This window comes from Mustela nigripes, chromosome 4 (assembly GCF_022355385.1).
Source record: "Mustela nigripes isolate SB6536 chromosome 4, MUSNIG.SB6536, whole genome shotgun sequence".
Taxonomy (NCBI): Eukaryota; Metazoa; Chordata; class Mammalia; order Carnivora; family Mustelidae; genus Mustela; species Mustela nigripes.
The window spans coordinates 151,280,702-151,301,587 of record NC_081560.1 but is presented as its reverse complement, the minus strand read 5'-3'; the positions used below and the strand labels follow the sequence as shown (position 1 = coordinate 151,301,587).

The following is a 20,886-nucleotide window of genomic DNA, read 5'->3' as shown; positions in this document are numbered from 1 at the left end:
AAAAAAGTGTTAAATGGAGGCCCACACACCTTAGGTCTAAATATTTAAAAGTTATAGGGCAAGCCACCAGATTTTAAGTAAAATATGTCTGTCCTCTTACCCTGACAAGTAAACTTTTATAATTCCCTGCAAGACTACATTCGAAATGAAAGTTCTAGGCCTCTGTGTTTTATGAGAACAGCTGCTTTGGACTTCTAGTCCCAGGCTCTGCCACACACTGTGAGGGGACACTGGGAGAGATCTGGCCAAGCCCCGAAAGCAGGCTCAGTGCTGGTTGGGCAGGACACCTTGAACAAAACCCAGGAGATGGACATAGGAATGGGGGCAGCCCTTGGCCCATGGACTTCTCACCCACTTGGAAGGGGTGCCTTCAGACAAGGGCAAAGCAAGTCTTCTTGCGTGGTCTCAGTGGTGGACTTCTTAGAAGTCAGTAGGTGATGGCAGAAGGGATAGTAGGGTGTGTGATCATGTGTCTCAGAGAAGAGGCAGGATGTCAGAGAAGTGATTAGAGGAGCAAGGAAGATACCTGGACCCTACAGAGGCAGCCAGCTGAGCCAAGGCTATGGGAGAGAGTAAGGTCAGGGCTTTGGGCATGGATGGAGCCGCATACCCACTACATTGCCACCACCTCCAGAAAGACACACAACTCTCCCATCACCACAAAGATTGCCCTGTGCTATCCACTTACAATCACCCCTCCCTCCACCATCTCTAACCTCTGGCTACCACCAGTCTGTTCTCCATCTCTGTAATTTTGTCATTGCAAAGATGTCATATAAATAGAGTCATAGTGTATGTGACAAATTGAGATTGGCTTTTCCACTGAGCTTAATGCCCTTGAGATTCACCTAAGTGTTGAATGTATCAATGGTTCATTCATTTTATTGCTGAGTAGGATTCCGTCGTATGAAGATTCTCCAGTTTGTTTAACCATTCACCTACATTTTGAGTATTAACGGTTTTTGACTGTTGTAAATAAAGCTGATGAACAGTAATGTACACATTTTCGGGTGGACAGAAGCTTTCATTTCTTTAGGAAAAATGTCAGGTGTTCAATTATTGGCATGAACATGTTTCATTTTTTAAGACACTGCCAAACTATTTTCCAGGATAACTGTGGCATTTTTATATCTCATCAGCAATGTCTGAGAGGTCTTGGATTCTGTTTAGACTAATAAAATTTATTTTGAATGTAACTAATATGCAATACATGACAGTATAGATATTGGACATATCCCTGGTAGCAAGCCTAAAGTAAGGGGCATAACTGGGAATTGGTTTTAGTATTAAAACCTATATCCTACTTTAAAGAACTGTATTTAAATATGAATCAATATGATTCTTGAAAGTGTAGCAATTGGATTTTCTAAAAATATGCAAATTCAAAAATCTCAGTACTGAATTAGGGTTTTTCCTTGCTTTAATTTGAATGAATGAAATCTTAGTAGAGATAAGTACAGAAGGATATTGCTGCTGAGTGCTCATATTTTTAACAAAAAATGTGAAGGCAGTGGTGACTTTAAGCAGACCAGCATGTCCCTGGGTGTCAATGACTTAGATGTTGCTTCTGTTCTCATAGGAGTCAGGCCCATGCTTGGAAGAGTTCACTTTCTTCCTCTGGGACTCAGTTTCTTCAGTTGTACATGGTTGGCCTGAACAACTTACTAAATAAAACCTACCTGGGTACTTATTAAAATGCAGATCCCCTCCTCTCTCCCAGAAAGTCAGTTTCAACCGCCCTGAGGTGCCACTGGGAATTTACATTCCCCTAAGGTCCATTCTGAATCTGATAAACGGACAAATCTGGGAGAAACAGCGCAAGATGGTTGCAATTACTGTAAAATCCTTTACTAGCTAGTGTGGAAAGCAAGTAGCTTTAAGCAGGAAAAATAAACTCTGTAAGATATTGTATAACATTTATTGCTTTGAGAAAAAAAACAACTATATTGCCCAAGGCTCCAGGGGGAAAGCCCAAAAATGGACAATAATTTTCCTGATTAAATAATAACTAATGACTAATTAGCAACATTTAAAACTCTCTTCACAAAATAATCATTAAGTTTCTAGTGATTCCTGCTAGATAAAGAATATATATGAATATCTCATACATATAATATAATGTAGATTATACATAAAGAATATATTATATATATTTATATATCTGTTCACACTAAGAGGAATCATACAAGGTAAATCCACACTTTTGGTTTTTTAAAAGATTTTCTGGGCAAGTGTTGAATGCCAACACATGCAGATCTGCTACCCTCCTTTACACAGCTACATCGTTGTTGTTCACTGTGTGAACAACAATTTACTTTTCTGTCCACCGCTGATGGACATTTTGGTGGCTTCTGGTTTTTCACCATAACAACAACAAAAAAATACTGCGATAAGTGTCCTTTTTTATATGTTTGAGTGACCATTTGTAAGAATGTTCATAGGGTCAGTTCCCCACAACTGGGCTTGTAAATCATCTGTAAATTTACAGTTTTGTTTTTTTTTAATTTTTATTGACAGACAGATCACAAGTAGGCAGAGAGGCAGGCAGAGAGAGAGGAGGAAGCAGGCTCCCCACTGAGCAGATAGCCCGATGCGGGGCTCGATCCCAGGACCCTGGGATCATGACCTGAGCCGAAGGCAGAAGCCTTAACCTACTGAGTCACCCAGGTGCCCCTGTACATTTACAGTTTTAATGAATATTACCAAAAGCCCCACCGGGAGCGTGTGCTAATCTATATTCTCACCACTGACACAGGACGGGTTCATCCACCATGCCCTTAAGCACTGGACTTCGTCAAATGTCATTATTTTATTTTTTTGGTCAATATATGAAGTAAAATGCTTATTTTCTTTTGAAAGCCAGTTTTGAAATTCCTGTTGATTTGGGGAGCTCTAAAGACCTGTTCTTTCACCCCTACCTCTGCAGAGCTGGGGTCTAATCGTTGCTCTTCTTCTCCTCTGCTGGTTCCTTTCTGCGTCCAAGTACCAAAGAATGTGAGAATTCCTTTTCCCCCTTCTCCAACCACATTTCTGTTTTATTTTAATTTTTTATTTTTTCTAAAGATTTTATTTTAATTAATTAATTAATTAATTAATTAATTTAACAGAGAGAGACTGTGAGAGAGGCAACAAAGGCAAGGAGAGTGGAAGAGGGAGAAGCAGGCTTCCTGCTAGGCCAGGAGCCCAGTGTAGGACTCAATCCCAGAACCCTGGGATCATGACCTGAACTGAAGGCAGACGTGTAATGACTGAGCCACCCAGGCGCCCCTACTTTTCTCCAACACGAAACAGAACATTTTATTGAGGTATGATTGATGTCCAAAGAGCTGTGTATATTTAATGTATTTATTTAAGGTGATGAGTCTGAAGGTTAAGTATCCACCTGTGAAAGCAACACTAGAATCTATGCCATAGACATATCCATCACCTCCAAAAGTTTCCTCTTGCCCTCTTTGTTTGTGGAGTTACTTATATTATTGTTATTATTAATTTTTTTTGTGTGTAGTAACCACACCCACATTCCTCTTGCGTTCCCCCTGGCAGCTCCAAGTCATCATTCCTCACCAGGATCTTGCACCTTACTCTACCCTGTAGGGTGCGGGTCCAAAGCCTGGGCCTAGTGAAGTGCAGGGAGGGCCATGGAATAAATGAGACTAAGGCTCTGTTCTTGGCGGCCCCCTGGTTCCTCGCAGGGTCCTTTCTTTTGATTGGATCAGGAAATAAAGCAACATCCATGCAAAACCCCTGCTGAGCCACAATCCTATTGTCTTCAGTGGCACCTAATCCATTTGAGCTCTTACAAGCTCTCCCTCAGGTCACCCACCTTGGGGGTGGCTCTGTCTGTGAACAGGTCAGAGACTGCCTGGGGCTCAGGTCAAGAAAGCAAGTGGCAGGAAAGAGAAGGCCCTTTGCTGACTCCCTCCCTGGGCAGCCAAGTGCTTAGTAACAAACAGTAAACAGAGGCAGCAGCGCCAGTGGCCACAGCAGCTCTGCAGAGAGGAGCAAGAGATCCCTGCTCTGTGTTGGAAAATTGTCCCTGATGAAGGCTTAGAACTGATCGCGCACGGAGACTTTCAGATGCAGCCTCTGCCTCAGGACACAGGTACTTCTCCGTGTTCACTTTTCTTCTGTAAAGCTGGGCCAGGTGAAGGGCAAATCTTTTTACTAGCTTTGGGTGTTGGGAACAAAGAAAACACAACTGGACTAAGGCCTGTGTGAGTGACTCTGCCGTATTATTTGGAGTATTATATGGTCTAGGCTACTAGTGGGGCCTGATTCAAATGATGAATTTGCTTTAAAGCAGTAAAGAATGGGCTTGGCAGAGAAAAAACGGGGTTCAGAGGCAGACTAACCCTTGTGTGAATCATTTCTTTGAGACTCAGCCTCTGTTAGCAAATTCAAATTCAAAGCAAATATTTTAATTTTCCAGAGACTCAGTTTCCTCATCTGTAAAATGGGGATAATGGTACCTACATTGTAGTGTTACTGGGGATACATGAGGTGACATATGTCAGGCATTTAGCACAATGCTTGAAGCAGAGAAGTAGCCCAATAAATGATATAACTATCACCATCTTCCAGAAATGGGTATTTTGGTTATGTTTAAAGAAGGTCAGAGCTTTAGTCTCAGGCTTTCTCTAATCGACTCTCAGAAAACAATGGGAAAAAGTGTGAATGGTTCATCTAACTTCTGTTTTTTTCCTTTTCTTTTCTTTTCTTTTTTTTTTAAGATTTTATTTTTTTTTTATTCGACAGAGAGAGAGACAGTAAGACAGGGAACACACGCTGGGAAAGTGGGAGAGGGAGACGCAGGTTCCCCACTGAGCAGGGACCCCCGACTTGGGGCTCGATCCCAGGACCACAGGATCATGACCTGGGCCAAAGGCAGACACCTAATGACTAAATCACCCAGGCACCCTGTGACTTTTGTTTTTTAAGTAACAACTGAATTCAGAGATGAGGTGTGAGTATTTCTCCTGGCTACATGCTGTTGTTTGCTGTAGGTTAGAGTTGAAGTTGACGAATTAATCAGTTCAGCAAGGTATATCCTGCTGCCCAGCCAAGTGCTAAGTGCTGGGGACACCTGTCTCTGCTCGAGGGATCTTCCATGTGAGTGTGGGAGCCCATGAGGTGAGCCTGTATGACAAGGGTTGGCAGTAGCAAGGGTCGGAGTGGTACAGGGTCCTGGAAGAGATGGTGTGTGAGCGCACTTTGAAAGCCAGGTGGGAGCTTGCAGGAGGTGAGAGGAGAGGAGTTGGGGCAAGCTGTTCCAGGCAGAGGAAAGCATGCGCAAGAGCCCAGTGGTATGAATAAGTAGAGCGTATTCTGGGAACAACAGGCAGTGTGGCGTAACTGTAGTGAAGTGTGAATATGGGCATCTGAGTAGAAAGGAGGCTGCAGAGGTGAACAGAGCAGAGCAAGGAAAGCTTTCCATGTTTTGCATTCCATTCAGAAATTTCTGGAAAGCCATCGATCATTGTAATGAGGGGATGTCATGATTGCATTTAAGTATTAGAAAGACTATTCTGGCAGTAATACATGTGGGGTTGGAAGGGATGAAGCCTTGGGATAATGACAGCCAGATTAACCTAAGGAAACAGCAGTGGGGATGTATAGACTCTCCAAGCAGAGGCTGCCAACACTGCAAAAAGGAAGATAAAAAAACATGCATACATCTACACATGTATAAGTTTATTATAAATTGTATTTATTTATTAAAAGATTTTATTTATTTATTTGACAGAGAGAGATCACAAGTAGGCAGAGAGGCAGGCAGAGAGAGAGGAGGAAGCAGGCTCCCCGCTGAGCAGAGCACCCGATGCAGGGCTGGATCCCAGGACCCTGAGATCATGACCTGAGCCGAAGGCAGAGGCTTAACTGAGCCACCCAGGTGCCCCTATAAATTGTATTTATATGAAGGATGTGCATGTAGCATAATTGGTAAGTTGCAAAATATATGATTCTTTATTCCAAATTTCATATAGCCGGTCTGTTCACACAGACTGCATACATTGATTTTGTTGAACTCTGACATCAAGCCTATGGTTGCGACTGACCAATGAGTATAGCCGCAACATGAATGTTGGCTGCTATTCTGTTTACACTGACGAGTAAGAAGAAAGCTAAGCAATGAAGGTGAATGTTTTAACTCCACTCATTTGTCAATGACATGAGTGACTGCTCAATTGGATAATAGTTTTTGAATTCTGGAAGAACATTTCCTCAGTTTTTGTGCTATTCATAATACAACAGATCTAGACATGAAACACTTTTAGGTTTAATCTGAATTAACACTTTCTCCATCATTTTCTTAAGTCTAGATAATAAACAAAACCATAAACCAAGCCCTGATGTGTCGTTTCTGCCAATTTCTGAGGTGTAAATATTTTCTCTGTGGTCAATTCCAAGTTCCCAAGATGCAACACTAAACACAAAGTTTGAAAAGATATATACTACCACATCATTATATAGTATTTCTGCCACAGAAATGCAGTTGATTTAAAGGAACTGAAGAGCATAGACACTACTGAAATATAGTCAGATAATTAGGAAAATCAGGGGTTTTGAGTATATTATGAATGTAATTTATTTAATTAGAAGTTTATATGACTTTTTTTAAAATTTACAATGGCTATGTTTAACAACCATCTTGCAAAACTCCTGGAGATTTAATTATGGGCTCTCATTAGTGAGTAGGAACCTTCTTCAGCACAGCATGGGATCCTAGAGAATTTTAAAGAGGTGGAATCCATAGGGATGGGAATATGATTATCAAGGATGGGAGAAGTAAGGACCAAGAAATGAATTAAAAAGAATATGCTTTTCTCTATGGACCAACATACCACTCACCAAAATAAGAAATACACGACTGGATCCAGAGGTACAAAAGCAATGTTAGAGTTTTTGAAAAGACCAACATAGAAAGATAACCTTGGATTTAAATACAGAGTGGAGAAGGTTGAGAGCTATTTGCAGTCTCTTTTTCTTTTTTCAAGATTTTATTCACTTATTTGAGAGAGAGAGGAAGAGAGCACAAGTTGGGGGTGGGGAGGGGCAGAGAGAGAGGGAGAAGCAGACCCTGAGATCATGACCTGAGCCAAAGGCAGACCCTCGACTGACTGAGCCACATAGGTGCCCCGCTATTTGCAGTCTTGCAGAGAAGTCACTGGATTTTTTCAGATACCTACAGAATCTGTGCTCATTCCCCTACCGGTGAGCCCCGATGGAAAAGGAGTGGGTCCTATACTTTGAATTCCTAGCATCTAAATCCTCAGGTCTGACATATCAGTGCTTGATGGAATTCATTTTGGCTGAGTTTGTATGCATTAATCCTTTTATTTTGAAGGCAATGTTTACTTTGCTTTTCTAGAAAGTGAGTGTAATACTACTCTCTTCAAACTGTGTTTTAAGCCTTCGGGAATATCTGGAAAGTGATGCAAATCTTCTTGGGTGCTGCCCCTTGCCCATGCTGCCTCTGTATCAGTCATGCTCCATGGATTTGAGGTTATAGAGGAAGGACAGGCCATACTCAGAGGGTCTGGCTGGACCAAGGGAGTGCTCTTGGTGGGGCACACAGGAGCACATATGAGAACAGTTCTGATGACCATCTCTCCCCCCTCAGTAGTCATCTTCTTTCACGTATTGTCCCCTTTTACAGGCACTCACGGTTTCCGTGTTCAGGCCACCCAAGCCCACCTGATACTATGTAGCTGGCCCAGGTTCATGGCCTCACTTCATAAGTCCTCCACCAAATTCCTCCCCATCAATCTAAAAGAGTCATTACCCAAGTACCCAGAGCATCGACAAGCCCTAACACAGTAATTCTACCTCCAAATTCTAGCTGGCTGCGGCCATTGCCCACCTGTACCTTGTTCTTCCAAATAAGCAATGGGACCTCAGGTAGTCCTCTCTGTAACTTATAATGGGCTGATGAACCATCTGGTGATCCTGCCAAAATATAGATTCTGACCCAGAGGACCCAGGAAAGGCCCGAGTCTGCCTTTCCTAACAAGTTCCCAGGTGATGGCCTTACGGCTAGTCTGAGTCACACTGTGACTGGGGTCAGTGCCACCTGCAGCACCAGGGATGAAGCCATTTCTGCTTTCAAAATGTCCAGTTCTGTGGGCTTGTCCCCACCCTATCCCCTGTGCTCTCTTCGTATTCAGCATTAATCCTATGAAAAGTTTATAGTTTATTGAGAAGCTACTGTGTGTCAGATACAATAACTCAGGTTATAGATGAGTGAAGGGGAAAAAAAAAATAAGTTACCCAAGGCAGACAGAGGTCAGGCCAACTCTGACCTTGCAAACTGCCCTTGCAGTCACTGTGCTTCGCTATTTCCATTTTCCTCTCAGTGTTTACTGGCCCTGAGTTCAATGCTTGGGACTGTCTGACTAACTCTCCTTCCCCAGTCTTGGTCTTCATCTCATTCTTGGTCCCTGGCAGCTCTATTTCTAATTACCTTTCCCCCCCCTTGCCTTGGTTCTACTGCTCTACCTCCTTTTCCCTGTAACTTCTTGATGTAAAACAGTCATGATAGCCCAATATCATTGGAAATAGAGTAGGGAGTGAAGGAAGGGAGGGAGGAGAGCTACAGAATGGTGGAAAAGGACCAGTTTGGGGGGGGGGGGCTGATATGAGTCAAGTGGTAGATTTTGAGACTAAGCTGTCAGAACTTACTTCTCCACAGATGCCTGGGTGGCTCCATCAGTTAACTGTCTACTTTCTGCTCAGGTCATGATCTTGGGGTCCTGGGATCAAGACCCTGAGTCAGGCTCTGTGCTCATGGGGGAGTCTGCTTCTCCCTCTCCCTCTGCCCTGCCGCCAGCTTGTGCACTTGTACTCTCTCTCTTTCACATACATTTTTTTTTTTTTAAATTAAGAATGTACTTCTCCATAGGTTAAAGAAGTGTGGCAAAGTGTCTGCCGAGACAGGAAACGTGTTAGACACGCAGAGAAAGTGATAAAAGTACCCCATTTATTTCTTGTATCGGCGTCTTTTCTATATGATGCTGGTTCTCAGAATAAGGCCACTCCCTGCTTATTCATTGACTTTCTCAGTCATTCAGCCTACAGGGAAGAAAGGACTCCAGGCAGGAGTGTCCCCACCTGGCACTGGGCACTGGGACGGACAGGAGTTGAGAGAGCTGTGATTCTTCTGGAGCTGGAGAAGCTATGGAGGCAGGGGGAAGGGGCTGGAGCTCAGTCTGGAGGGGTGGACTGGAGATCCCATAAGCCTTGTTCAGGAGGCAGGAAACAGAAATGATTCTACGGGAAATAGCCAGTGAAGGTTTTAATGTGGAGGAGTAACATGGGCAAATGTGTTTCAGGAAGAGAGCTCTGTAGAATGGAGACTGGGTTGAGGCAGTGGTAAGACTCTTGCCATGAAGGTGTTTTATAGATGGGATTAACATCTATAATCAGTCGACATTAAATTAAGGGCCATATCCTTGATAATGTGGGTAGCCCTCCGCCAAATAGTTGAAGGACCTTAAAAACTGAAGCTCCCCCAGTGGAGAATAAATTCTGCCTCAAGACTACAGCATCAGCATCAACTCCTTCCCAAGTTTCTACCTGCTAGTCTGTCCTATGGATTTCAGCCTTGTCAGCCCCACTGTCATGTAAGCCAATTTAAAGAAATGAATACATAAATAAATATATTCAAATATATATATGTATATATATATATAAAACGGGTTCTTTGCAGAACTGCATAGTTACATTATGAATTATTGGTACATTAATAAAATATGTAAAGTGGTTCTTTTTATATATAAATCTCAGATGAATGGTTTTTTTTTTTTCTCTAGAGAGAGGGCATGCTCACAAGTGTGCGAGGAGGATGAGGGACAGTGGGAGAGAGGGAGAATCTTAAGCAGACTCTGTGCTCAGTGAGGAGCCTGATGTGGGGCTTGAGCTCATGACCTTCAGATCATGACCTGAGCAGAAATCAAGAGTCAGACGCTTAACCGGCTGAGCCACTCAGGCGTCCGCAGATGAATGGATCTTAGTACTTTAATGCTGGGGGCCCCTGGGTGGCGCCGTTAAGCATCTGCCTTCAGCTCAGATCATAATCCTAGTATCCCAGAATTGAGCCCCACATCAGGCTCCCTGCTCTGTGGGGAGTCGATTTTCCCTCTCCCTCTGCTGCTACCCCTGCTTGTGCTCTCTCTCTCTCTCTGTATATATATGTGTGTGTGTGTGTGTGTGTCAAATAAGTAAATAAATCTTTTTTTTTTTTTAAAGATTTTATTTATTTATTTGACAGAGAGAAATCACAAGTAGATGGATAGGCAGGCAGAGAGAGAGAGAGAGAGAGGGAAGCAGGCTCCCTGCCGAGCAGAGAGCCCGCCCGATGCGGGACTCGATCCCAGGACCCTGAGATCATGACCTGAGCCGAAGGCAGCGGCTTAACCCACTGAGCCACCCAGGCGCCCCAAGTAAATAAATCTTTTAAAAAATAGTTTTAAGCTGAATTTAAAGGCTCAAGAAAAGACAGTAGCTATTAAAATTCACAAATTTATTTTATTTTTTTATTGTTATTTTTCTGTCCTGCTTAGGGTCCAAAACACCCACCCTGAAATACCAGACCATTCTCATGAACCTAGCAAGATTGATTCTCATCTAGAATACAGAACTTTAATAAATTGAATAACGATTTAAACATATGTAGCTTTAATTAGTCTTGTTAGCTTACAACCCCACTGTCCCCAACTTTAGAAATTTAAATCGCACTTACTAGCCAGAGTTTTGGGATCTTAAATCAGTTAATGTCTCAGTTTCTTTATTTGGATATGAAGATCATATTGCCTTGCCTTTGAAGGAATCCTTTGAAGGATTTTTGTGGGAATCACAAAAATGTCTGGAAATTTCATAAGCTGCGAAGAGCCATTCTCCTTAGAAAGCATTACCTTTAAGTAAAATTGGTGAGGACTCAATCAGTCCACTCTGAGTACAGATTATATTAAAACTGGCCCTGAGAGGGGGAAAAAAAAAAAAAACTGGCCCTGAGACCTTATAAAGGATGGCACAGGGCTTCCCAAGGGGCAGGCTGGACCAGAGAACACAGGTGGAACAGGAACTGCATTGATCACATTGAGTTATGTGTTTGACATTTTACTTAAATTCTTTGGATTATGTCAAGAAGAAAAGTCTGTCCAGAAACATGGGCCTTCCCATTTCTCAAACTAATTGCTCCTTTCACAATGAAAGACCAAGCTTTGGGCTCACTGGAGGGCAATATTATTTGGCAAGAATTCAATGATTTAAAAAAAAACAGTTATAATTACCTTCTATTTATGTCTAATTATACTAATATTCCATTTCCTATAACAACATGCAGTTTCCCCTTAAAATGAATGTACTTTAAAAAACTTGCCTTATAAGCACAGGTAATATAGCAAATATTGGGAAAATGTTACATAAAAGACGGATAATGGGAGAAACACTACTCTATACTCTGAATATTTTCTTGTACTTCAGGATTCATTCTCTTATCTAGAAATGCAAGGTTCCCTCTCGGAAGACTGAAGGAAAGTTAAGATATCTTCTAGTTGCCATTTTTTCATTAGTTTTTCTGTTTCTCACAACCACCTTGAAAGGTAAGAAGTATCATCTCCATTTTATAGTGGAGGAAAGAGATTTTGAGAGGTTACTTGTTCAAGGTCATACCACATTGGTGCGACAGTATTTATATTGGAGACTAGGGCAGGGTCTGTGTGAAGTGTACAGTACTGGCACAATTTCATCCATTACCCACTTGAGATCAAGTTTCGAGGAGAACCCTGTAGAAGATTTCTGGAAGTTAAGAGCCCTGGCACCTTTAGTCCTTTAAACAGAGACCAGATGAGGCAGAAGCTGTCTTTTCCTCTTGGGGGGAGGATGCCATTTGCTTTCTGGAAAGTTTTGCTTAGATTTTGGTCTGAGTGCTGGCAGATGATTTTTAATGAGTGTCCAAAGGGAGAGGGAATGAAAGGAGACACAAGGACCAAAAGGAGGAGGGAAAAAAGGATCATTCTGAGAGCTTTGATTCCCCGGGAGCTCCACATCCTTTCCTGGTTCCTCTCTGGGGTGTCTATTTTGGGGACATTGAGATATTTTAGGCATTTTGCTAAGGCTTAAAATGGGATGTTTATAGCACCTCAATCCTGGCAGACAGATGGAAACAATTAGCACCATATCTTGAGAATCTCATACTTGGAAACTTCTCAGCAGCTCTGATGCTTAAAATCCCTCTCTGGGTGGTTGGAGCAGAGATGGAAAGAGAAGGGAAATAAGATATATTCATTACCTTTTACATACTGAACCTATTAATATAATCTCTTAACATTTACATGAGGTAGCTGCTATGATTAACCCCAATTTCCAGATGACAAGACTGAGGCTCAGAAAGGTTAAGTATATATATGCTCTGTGCCCAAGCTCGCACAGCCAAGCAATTAGGAAGCTGGAGATGAAACCAATTCTTCCCTCTCAGCCCTAGTCAATAGTCAGCATGATTGTCTCAGAAAGTCTTCTGCTGGGCCTTGCTCTTCTGCAAGCTAGTGGGCAGGCCAAGTTTCCTATTGCTCCTAGACAATCATGCCAACTCCTTTCTTATCCTGAGAAGTGAGGCAGAGGGGCACCTGGCCAGCTGTGTGACTCCCCCACACACCTCTGGGTCTCCTTGATCACCTTCCTCACTATGCTCCTGCCCAGCCTGCTTCTCTGTTCTTAAAATCTATCGAACCCCAACATGTTGTGCCCTTTGTTCTCTCTGTCTGGAAACTTTTTCCTGCAGCTAGCACCTTCTCAGCCATCAGGCCTCAGCTCGCAGGGCATGTTCAAGTGTGTCCTAGTCCCCTTGTCTCCTTGTTCTTCATAGGCTGTCTCTCTTTGAACGTATTTTGTTTATCTGTTTCCGCTTTCAGTATCTGTCCCCATCTGCCCATCCCCACCAGAACGTAAGAACTGTGAGGGTAGGATGGCATATTTTTACCTTTCTGTTTGTAGCTTAAAGTATACTAGCTCCATGGTAAGTACTTGTTAAATAAACAGATGGCAGAGGCAAAGAGGTCAAGTGCATGGACAGAGCTTCCAGGCTGAGCCAGAGTAGACAGGAGGGGCTGCTGGAAGCCAGAAGCCTCTGCAGGAGAGTCCCCGGAGCCAGGATGCACCCTAGTGTGGGAACTTACGGAAGGGAGACCAAGGAGATCCCTGAATGGCAACAAGGCTTCAGATGGAGGAGACCTTGGGGTTAGCAGATGACTGCAGAAGCCTTCAGAGAATCAAGTCAATACGGAGGTCTTGGCCCACAGAGGGGAGCCTGGGAAGGGAAAGCGACACGAGGGTTGACAACAGAGCTGCCTCCCAAAAGCACGCCCATGGGCTGGACGCTTTCCCTGAGCTTCCTCACTGGCAGGAAGACAGGGCTTATCTGGGGGGTGGGATCTCTCCATCCTTTAGATAGTTAATGGTCCCCTTTTAGTTCACGGTATAGCAGACTGTGTAGAAACACTTGGAGGCAAGCCCAGAGGCACCCCAGCATGTTGGAACAAGGCTGATGGCGGCTGCCTCAGAGGCCGGGACTGGTGGGCACCAAACAATGGAAACAGTGCCTGGCGTACAGTTCAACCCCACCAACTGTATCCTTGTGTTGTCAGTACCAGCTGGCTCTGAAACGGAACTGGCAATCAGACAGAGATTACAACGTTCATATAAATTTGGGTGGCTCCCTCAAGGAGCTGGCAGACTGGAATGGAGTCAAAGTGTCCCTAAACAGGTTGCTCCCTATCAGAGTTGGGGAGTGCAGTCAGGGCTGCCATGGAAATCCAGAGCTACCAATGGTTCCCAACTGTTGGCCCTCCCTCTAGGCATCCCTTTACTCCAGTGGGCAGAATGTAAAGGTCACCTGTGACACGGGTTGGATAGAGCTTGTACAGAGAAGTGGAATGCAGACATTTTTTTCTGCAGTGGGATCATGTGTATGCACTGGAACAAAAGGAACAGTTGTCTTTTGTTTTGTTTTAATAGAGAGGACGATGACTAGTTTGCTGGCATTACCTCCCGTGTTTGGGGTTGCCTTTGATGTGGAAGCTGTAAATCCCTGACGCTTCCAGCCACGAGAATGGCAAGTTCAAGCCTCAGGGAACTCTTATCTCTAACAACCGAGAGGGTGTCTGGCTGGCCCACCTGATCAGTTATGTGCCCTTCAAGATGGTGGAGGTTCTCCTAGATGGAAAGAATGATTGGGCCTTTTAGCTGGTTAGAATTTGTTGGCAGGATTTCAGGATAATTCCCTTCAGATAAGTTTAACATAACTGATGAACATCGTTGGATTTATATTTTAAGAAAGGAGGTGGAAAGAGAGTGCTTTTTTGGGGATTTGTCTGAAAATATTTTCAGCAGGGCAACGCTCAAAATTGTTTTAAACTTTTATTGTAGGAGAACAGACACAGAGAATCATTACAACAAATGTGTAGCTTAAAGGGTCATCCTTTTTTTCTTTCTTTCTTTTTAAAAAGATTTTATTTATTTATGTGACAGAGGGAGATACAGCGAGAGAGGGAACACAAGCAGGGGGAGCGGGAGAGGGAAAAGTAGATTTCCTGCCGAGCAGAGAGCCTGATGTGGGCCTTGATTCCAGGACCCTGGGATCATGACCCGAGCCCAAATCAGACGCTTAATGACTGAGTCACCCAGGTGCCCCTTAATGGGTCATTCTAAAGTGAACACCTTTTTTTTTTTTTAATTTAATTTTTTATTTTTTATAAACATATATTTTTATCCCCAGGGGTACAGGTCTGTGAATCACCAGGTTTACACACTTCACAGCACTCACCAAAGCACATACCCTCCCCAATGTCCATAATCCCAGCCCCTTCTCCCAAACCCCCTCCCCCCAGCAACCCTAAGTTTGTTTTGTGAGATTAAGAGTCACTTATGGTTTGTCTCCCTCCCAATCCCATCTTGTTTCATTTATTCTTCTCCTACCCACTTAAGCCCCCATGTTGCATCACCACTTCCTCATATCAGGGAGATCATATGATAGTTGTCTTTCTCTGCTTGACTTATTTCGCTAAGCATGATACGCTCTAGTTCCATCCATGTTGTCGCAAATGGCAAGATTTCATTTCTTTTGATGGCTGCATAGTATTCCATTGTGTATATATACCACATCTTCTTGATCCATTCATCTGTTGATGGACATCTTTTTCTGCAAAGAAGACATCCAGATGACCTTTTTTTTTTTTTTTTTAAAGATTTTATTTATTTGACAGATCACAAATAGTCAGAGAGGCAGGCAGAGAGAGAGAGAGAGGAGGAAGCAGTCTCCCTGCCGAGCAGAAAACCGGATGCAGGGCTTGATCCCAGGACCCTGAGATCATGACCTGAGCCGAAGGCAGAGGCTCAACCCACAGAGCCACCCAGGCGCCCCTAAAGTGAACACCTTTTAACCATCTCTGAAGGCTAAGACATAGAACGTTGGCACCCATTCCAGAAAGCTTTCAATATTCTCCATCTCAGTCATAGTCCCCTTACTCCCGAAAGGCAACCATTATCCATACTTCTACAGTCACCACATCCTTCTGTTTCTTTATAGTTTTATCCCTCCCATGTGCATTCCTAGATCCTGTTTTACTCAAATCAAACTGACAAACTTCATTGTAGGTTCTTTTTCATCCCTTTCTTTTCTCTTAAAATGTTATTGAGATATAATTCACATACCATAAAATTCACCTTTGGAATGTGTACAATTCAGAAGTTTTTGGTATATTCACAAAGTTGTGTAACCAACACGGTGAATTCCAGAATATTGTCATCGTTTCCTTAAGAAATCTATACCACTTGCAGGCACTCCCCATTTCTTCTTCCCCCAAACCTCTGCCAAGCACTAATCTCCTTCTTTTATCTTTCTATGCCATTCTGGGCATTTCATATGAAGGAAATCATATGATATGTGACGTTTAGTGACTGGCTTCCTTTACTTAGCATATTGTTTTCAAGATTCATCAGTCTTGTTTGGCATAGAGAGTAGTGAGTGTTTCATGGCTATATACTCATCTCCAAGCCCATCAAGTTGTATACATTAAATATATACAGTATTTTGGGGGCACCTGGGTGGCTCAGTGGGTTAAATCCTCTGTCTTTGGCTCAGGTCATGATCCCAGGGCCCTGGGATCAAGCCCCGCATCGGGCTCTCTGCTTGGTGGGGAGCCTTCTTCCCCCTCTCTCTCTGCCTGCCTCTCTGCCTACTTGTGATCTCTGTCTGTCAAATAAATAAATAAAATCTTTAAAATAAATAAATAAATATATACAGTATTTTGTATGTCAATTATACCTTAATAAAGCAGTTTAAGAAAAAGATTCACCCATCTTGTAGCATATAACCGTACCTTGTTCCTTTTTATGGTGAAATAGTATTCCATCGTATGTGTATGCCATTTTGTATATTCAGTCATTACTTAAACGTTTGGGTTGTTTCCACTTTTTGGATATTACCAAGGATGAAGCTATGGATATTCATGTGTTGGTGTTGTATCCATACTATGTTTGGTATGGATATTCATGTTTTCATTTGTCTTGGGTATACACCTAAGAGTGGAATTGCTGAGTCCTCTGGGAACTCTATGATGAACTCCTTGAAGAACTGCTGAACAGTTTTCCAGAGTGGCTACATTATTTAAAATTTCCATCAGCATATATGATGGTTTCAACTTCTCCACATTTCTGCTAACACTTACTATTGTTCTTCTTTTTGGTTATAGCCATCTTTATATGTCTGAAATAATATCACATTGTGGTCTTGATTTGCATTTACCTAATGACTATGTTGAGCATCTTTTCATGTGCTTACTGGTTATTTGCACTTCATTGGAGTAATCTATTCACAGTCTTTGCCCATTAAAAAAAAAATTGGGTGACCATATGTTCCAGATTGTGTGTGGCACTCTCAGTTTTGCCTATTGTAGTTATTTTTTTATTGTACTTTTAGCTTATTTATTATTGAGGTATAGCTGACACCTCTGATCATTTTTAAATTGGGTTGTCTTTTTTAGAAGTCCAATGCGCTATCCATTGCGCAACGGAGCCTGGGTTGTCTTTTTTACATTGAGTTGTGGGAGTTCTTTCTATAGAGATGATCCCCGACTTGTAATGGTTTGAGTTTATTCAGGTTCTAGAACGAGGCAAAGAGTTCTTAGGTTTGATTTGACCACGATGCAAAAGCCACACACATTCAGTAGAAAACATACTTCAACTTTGAATTCTGATCTTTTTTTTCTGAGCTAGGGATATTCCCTACATTCCTCTTTCGTGACAAGAGCAGGAGAAGCTTCCTGTCAGGCACAGGGTCACGAAGGTAAACAGCTGATAACACTTACATCCATTCTGGTTATTGCTTTCAGACACTATTCAGTAAATTACATGAGATAGTCAACACTTTATTATAAAGTAGGTTTCCTATTAGATGATTTTGCCCAACTAAAGGCTAATCTAAGTGTTCTGAGCACAGGTCAGGTTGATAAGGCTAAGCTACGATATTGGTTGCAAACCTAAGAACTTTTTGCCTGGTCCTAGATCCTGAATATTTCCTTTGATGTGTTATTTTGTAAAAAACAAAACAAACAAACAAACAAAAAACCAAAAAAACCCAGAAGAGAGTATGGACTCTGAAAAACAACCTGAGGGTTTTGAAGGGGCAGGGAGTGGGAGGTTGGGGGAAACCAGGTGGTGGGTATTAGGGAGGGCACGTATTGCATGGAACACTGAGTGTGGTGCAAAAACAATGAATACTGTTACGCTGAAAAGAAATAAAAACAAACAAAAAACAACTTAAAGTTTTATGTTCTATATTAGATCTACAATTTGTTTTGAGTTACTTTTTATAAAAGATACAAGTTTCTTTTTCATGATGGATCCAGCACTATTTGTTGAAAAGTCTGTCCTTCCTTTATCGAGTTACTATATTGAAATGATGGTCTTCACTCACCATATACCACAGCAGCCTAAAATACTTCTAATGCAATTTTTTCCTAGTCATAAAGTGATTAGGAAAACACATTCAGTATTTCATGAGATGTTTTGAGATTCAGAAATTTCCTATTTGAGGATTATAATCTTGTCCATTTGTTTTTTTCTCTAATAATTAGCCTTTCATTGTGGCTGCAGAGAGCTAGAAACATATGGTGGAATGGGAGTGCCTAGTCCCTATGATGTCTCGAGCAAAGTTTAGATAAAGAATTAGGAGGAAGAAAAAAGAAAGACAAGAGAAGGCCTGCCCTTTAGCTTGGAATCTATTACTTTTTACCTGGGTGACATCGGACTGCCTTCCAGTCTGTCAGTGGGAACCACAGACTTTCTTGGCAGACTCCTTGTTGTAAGCAGCCTGTCCCACATAAAGCTTCCTTCCCAGGTTTGGCTGCAGCACACTTCTGGCCCCCAAGGGAGAGAAGGAAGTGCAAGGCTTTTGCTCTCAGGAATCCATTTCTCTTCCCGAGGCTGGAGGAGGCGAGACTTCCTGGGTACACAGGGAGCTGAGCTGCTGGCCAGTGGAGAGCCTGGATTAGCCATGTTGGATGGAGAGATGAGGGGCCCATAATGTGCTCTCCATCCTGCTCCCCACACAGCCCTCCCGCCTGCCCTGAGGCTGTAGAAAAGATCAGTGACGTAAATGGATTAGTAAAAGCCTGCCTGTCCTCTTCCTGCTGCCACCCAACCTGGGGCTGGCGATTAGTGGGTGGCAGCTTTGTTGGGAGTGGGGGAGGGAGAGACAAGTAAATGTCAGCTTTGGTTTAAAGGAGCCCTTCTAAGAAGAGAAGATGGAGAGGACCAGCCTTCTTGATCCCTCCTCCAGCAAAGCAGCCCCGTGCTTTCTTGTGAGTCTGCTCCTTTTCAAAACACAGGGCTTGCTCTTCCGTCTAGTGATTTTTGCTCTTCTTGCAGGTGTTGGGGGTCATTATAGACAGAGCTGCCACTGGCACCAAATCCAGCTCTGCAGGTGGCAGAGGAAAAGACATGAATCATGCATCGGAGATAAAACAATATTGTTAACCTACTTTCCCAGATAGAGTGGAGCCTGGGAAAAGGATGCTCCCTGGGCATGGCTAACTGTCTTGAATAGCACAGGCCCTGCTCAGAGGAAGGGGCCCTTCTCGGGGTTCATTTGTTCATTCATTTATTCCCTTAAGCCTTCACCTGGGAGTTTATTTGCTCATTCACTGAATCAGCGACTGGCCTAGCCAGCTCCCCCCATAAGCATTTCTGTAGTTCCTCCTGTGTGCGCAGCCCCAGAGATGCAGGAGATGTAAGCATGGTGCTTTAAGCTGCAGAGGGGCCTGGACGGTGCCCGGGCTGATGTGCTGAGTGTGGCCCCAATGTGCTTGCGGACATTGCGGAGAGTCTGCCACATACGTGTCATTGCAGGCATGAGCCCAGCCTCTGTGACCCTGGCCAGTGCCCTGCAGGTCAGGGGCGAAGCTCTGTCAGAGGAGGAAATCTGGTCCCTCTTGTCCCTAGCTGCTGAGCGGCTCCTGGAAGACCTCCGAAAAGGTAAGAGAGAGGGTCTGAGGCAGGTAAATCACAGCGAGTTGAGTGCAAAGCTTCTCAAACACATTTCTGGCTGCTGCTTCTCAGATGGGTTACCAGGTGGACAAAGGACTCCTACCTTTGGAGCTGCACCAGGAAGGCAGGCTTGGCTCTTGGACCTGGTGCACAGGAGAGTTGAAAGAAAGGCCTTGCTTCTAGGGAGACGGGGCTGCAGCAATTGAGGCCTCTCCCACACTGGGACCGTCGCAGCATAAGGAGACAGGAGGCAGGGAGCAGCTACCTGGACAGCTGACAAACCCAGGCTGACCCCTGCCTTGTGGTGTGTCACCTTGTGTCCCCGCAGGGGATAAAGAACCCACATACTAGTTGGTCTAAAGAGGAGAAAGGAGGTTAATACAAAGAATTATTAAATTCAGACCCAGGACTAATTGTAAGATAGGAGAAAATTTTACACGGTCCCCAGGGCTGAGGGCCGCACCAGTGAGGCACAGACTTTGAAGGGAAGCCCCTTACCCAGCTTGGGGCTCATATCTGCTGGAGTTGCTGTGCTTGGAGCCCACAATGACGGCGCACTCCGCGGCTCTGCCTGGCTAGAAGTGGCCGGCAGTTACTGAACAAACGAGGCGCAGGAATCGCCCACACGGGCCGGGTGACCTCCTGGGTGGACGCGGGTACCAGGGAGCCACACCTTTGGTAGATCGAGTGTGCAGATGGCCTGGAGCCCGCGGGATGTGTGTAGACCCAAAGATCACTTGGCTAGGCCGGGCCGGGAGGTGGCCGCCGGGCCCAGACTCCTGCGCATGGTGTCTCGGTGCAGCGCGTCACTGGGGCGTCCTCACGCGTGCGGCGCTCCGAGCCCCGGGAACAGCAGAAGGGGTCCCCGCCTCCCGCGGTGTCTCTCCAGCGCCCTCTACTGAGAAAGCTGCAGGTCGCACTCACTCTAAAGGACAGATGGCTGGAGAGAGTAGGTATGGAGAGATGAGTTTGGAGTGGCCAGTCATTTCGTGGTTCACTGGAACAAACACTGAGCACCCACACTCAGATATCAGCTCTGAAGTCACACGTGCCTGGGGGCCGCAGGACCGTAATGGAGGTGCCCCAGGCGCGAGATCACACGAGTAGCAAGTCCCAGTGTTGGAGATTAGGAAGCTGTGCACCTGTAACATTCAGTTTCATCTTCCTTGTGATTCCTCACTCCTTGTTCCCTGGCCGGAGGGTGGGGGGAGACTGGGAAGGGTTGAATTTATTCCACTTTATGTTTCCTTGGGTCTTGCTCTTAGTCCATCCCAGGGGCACCAGCTGGTCACAGTCTCAAAACTGCCCTTCCGGACAGTGGTCCCTTCTCTACACTCCCATCACGGC

General features: G+C 44.0%; 1 protein-coding gene across 1 annotated transcript in view; it reads left to right on the top strand.

Moving 5' to 3' along the window:
- Positions 1-4,010: 4,010 nt before the first annotated feature.
- The window catches only part of FRMPD2 (FERM and PDZ domain containing 2), an 88,504-nt gene continuing 71,628 nt past the window's right edge, over positions 4,011-20,886 (top strand). Inside the window, exons 1-2 of the mRNA XM_059397694.1 lie at positions 4,011-4,102; positions 19,402-19,527. Of these exons, the coding sequence (XP_059253677.1) occupies positions 4,078-4,102; positions 19,402-19,527 (151 nt within the window). The 5' untranslated portion in view covers positions 4,011-4,077. The remainder of the gene's footprint in view (positions 4,103-19,401; positions 19,528-20,886) is intronic.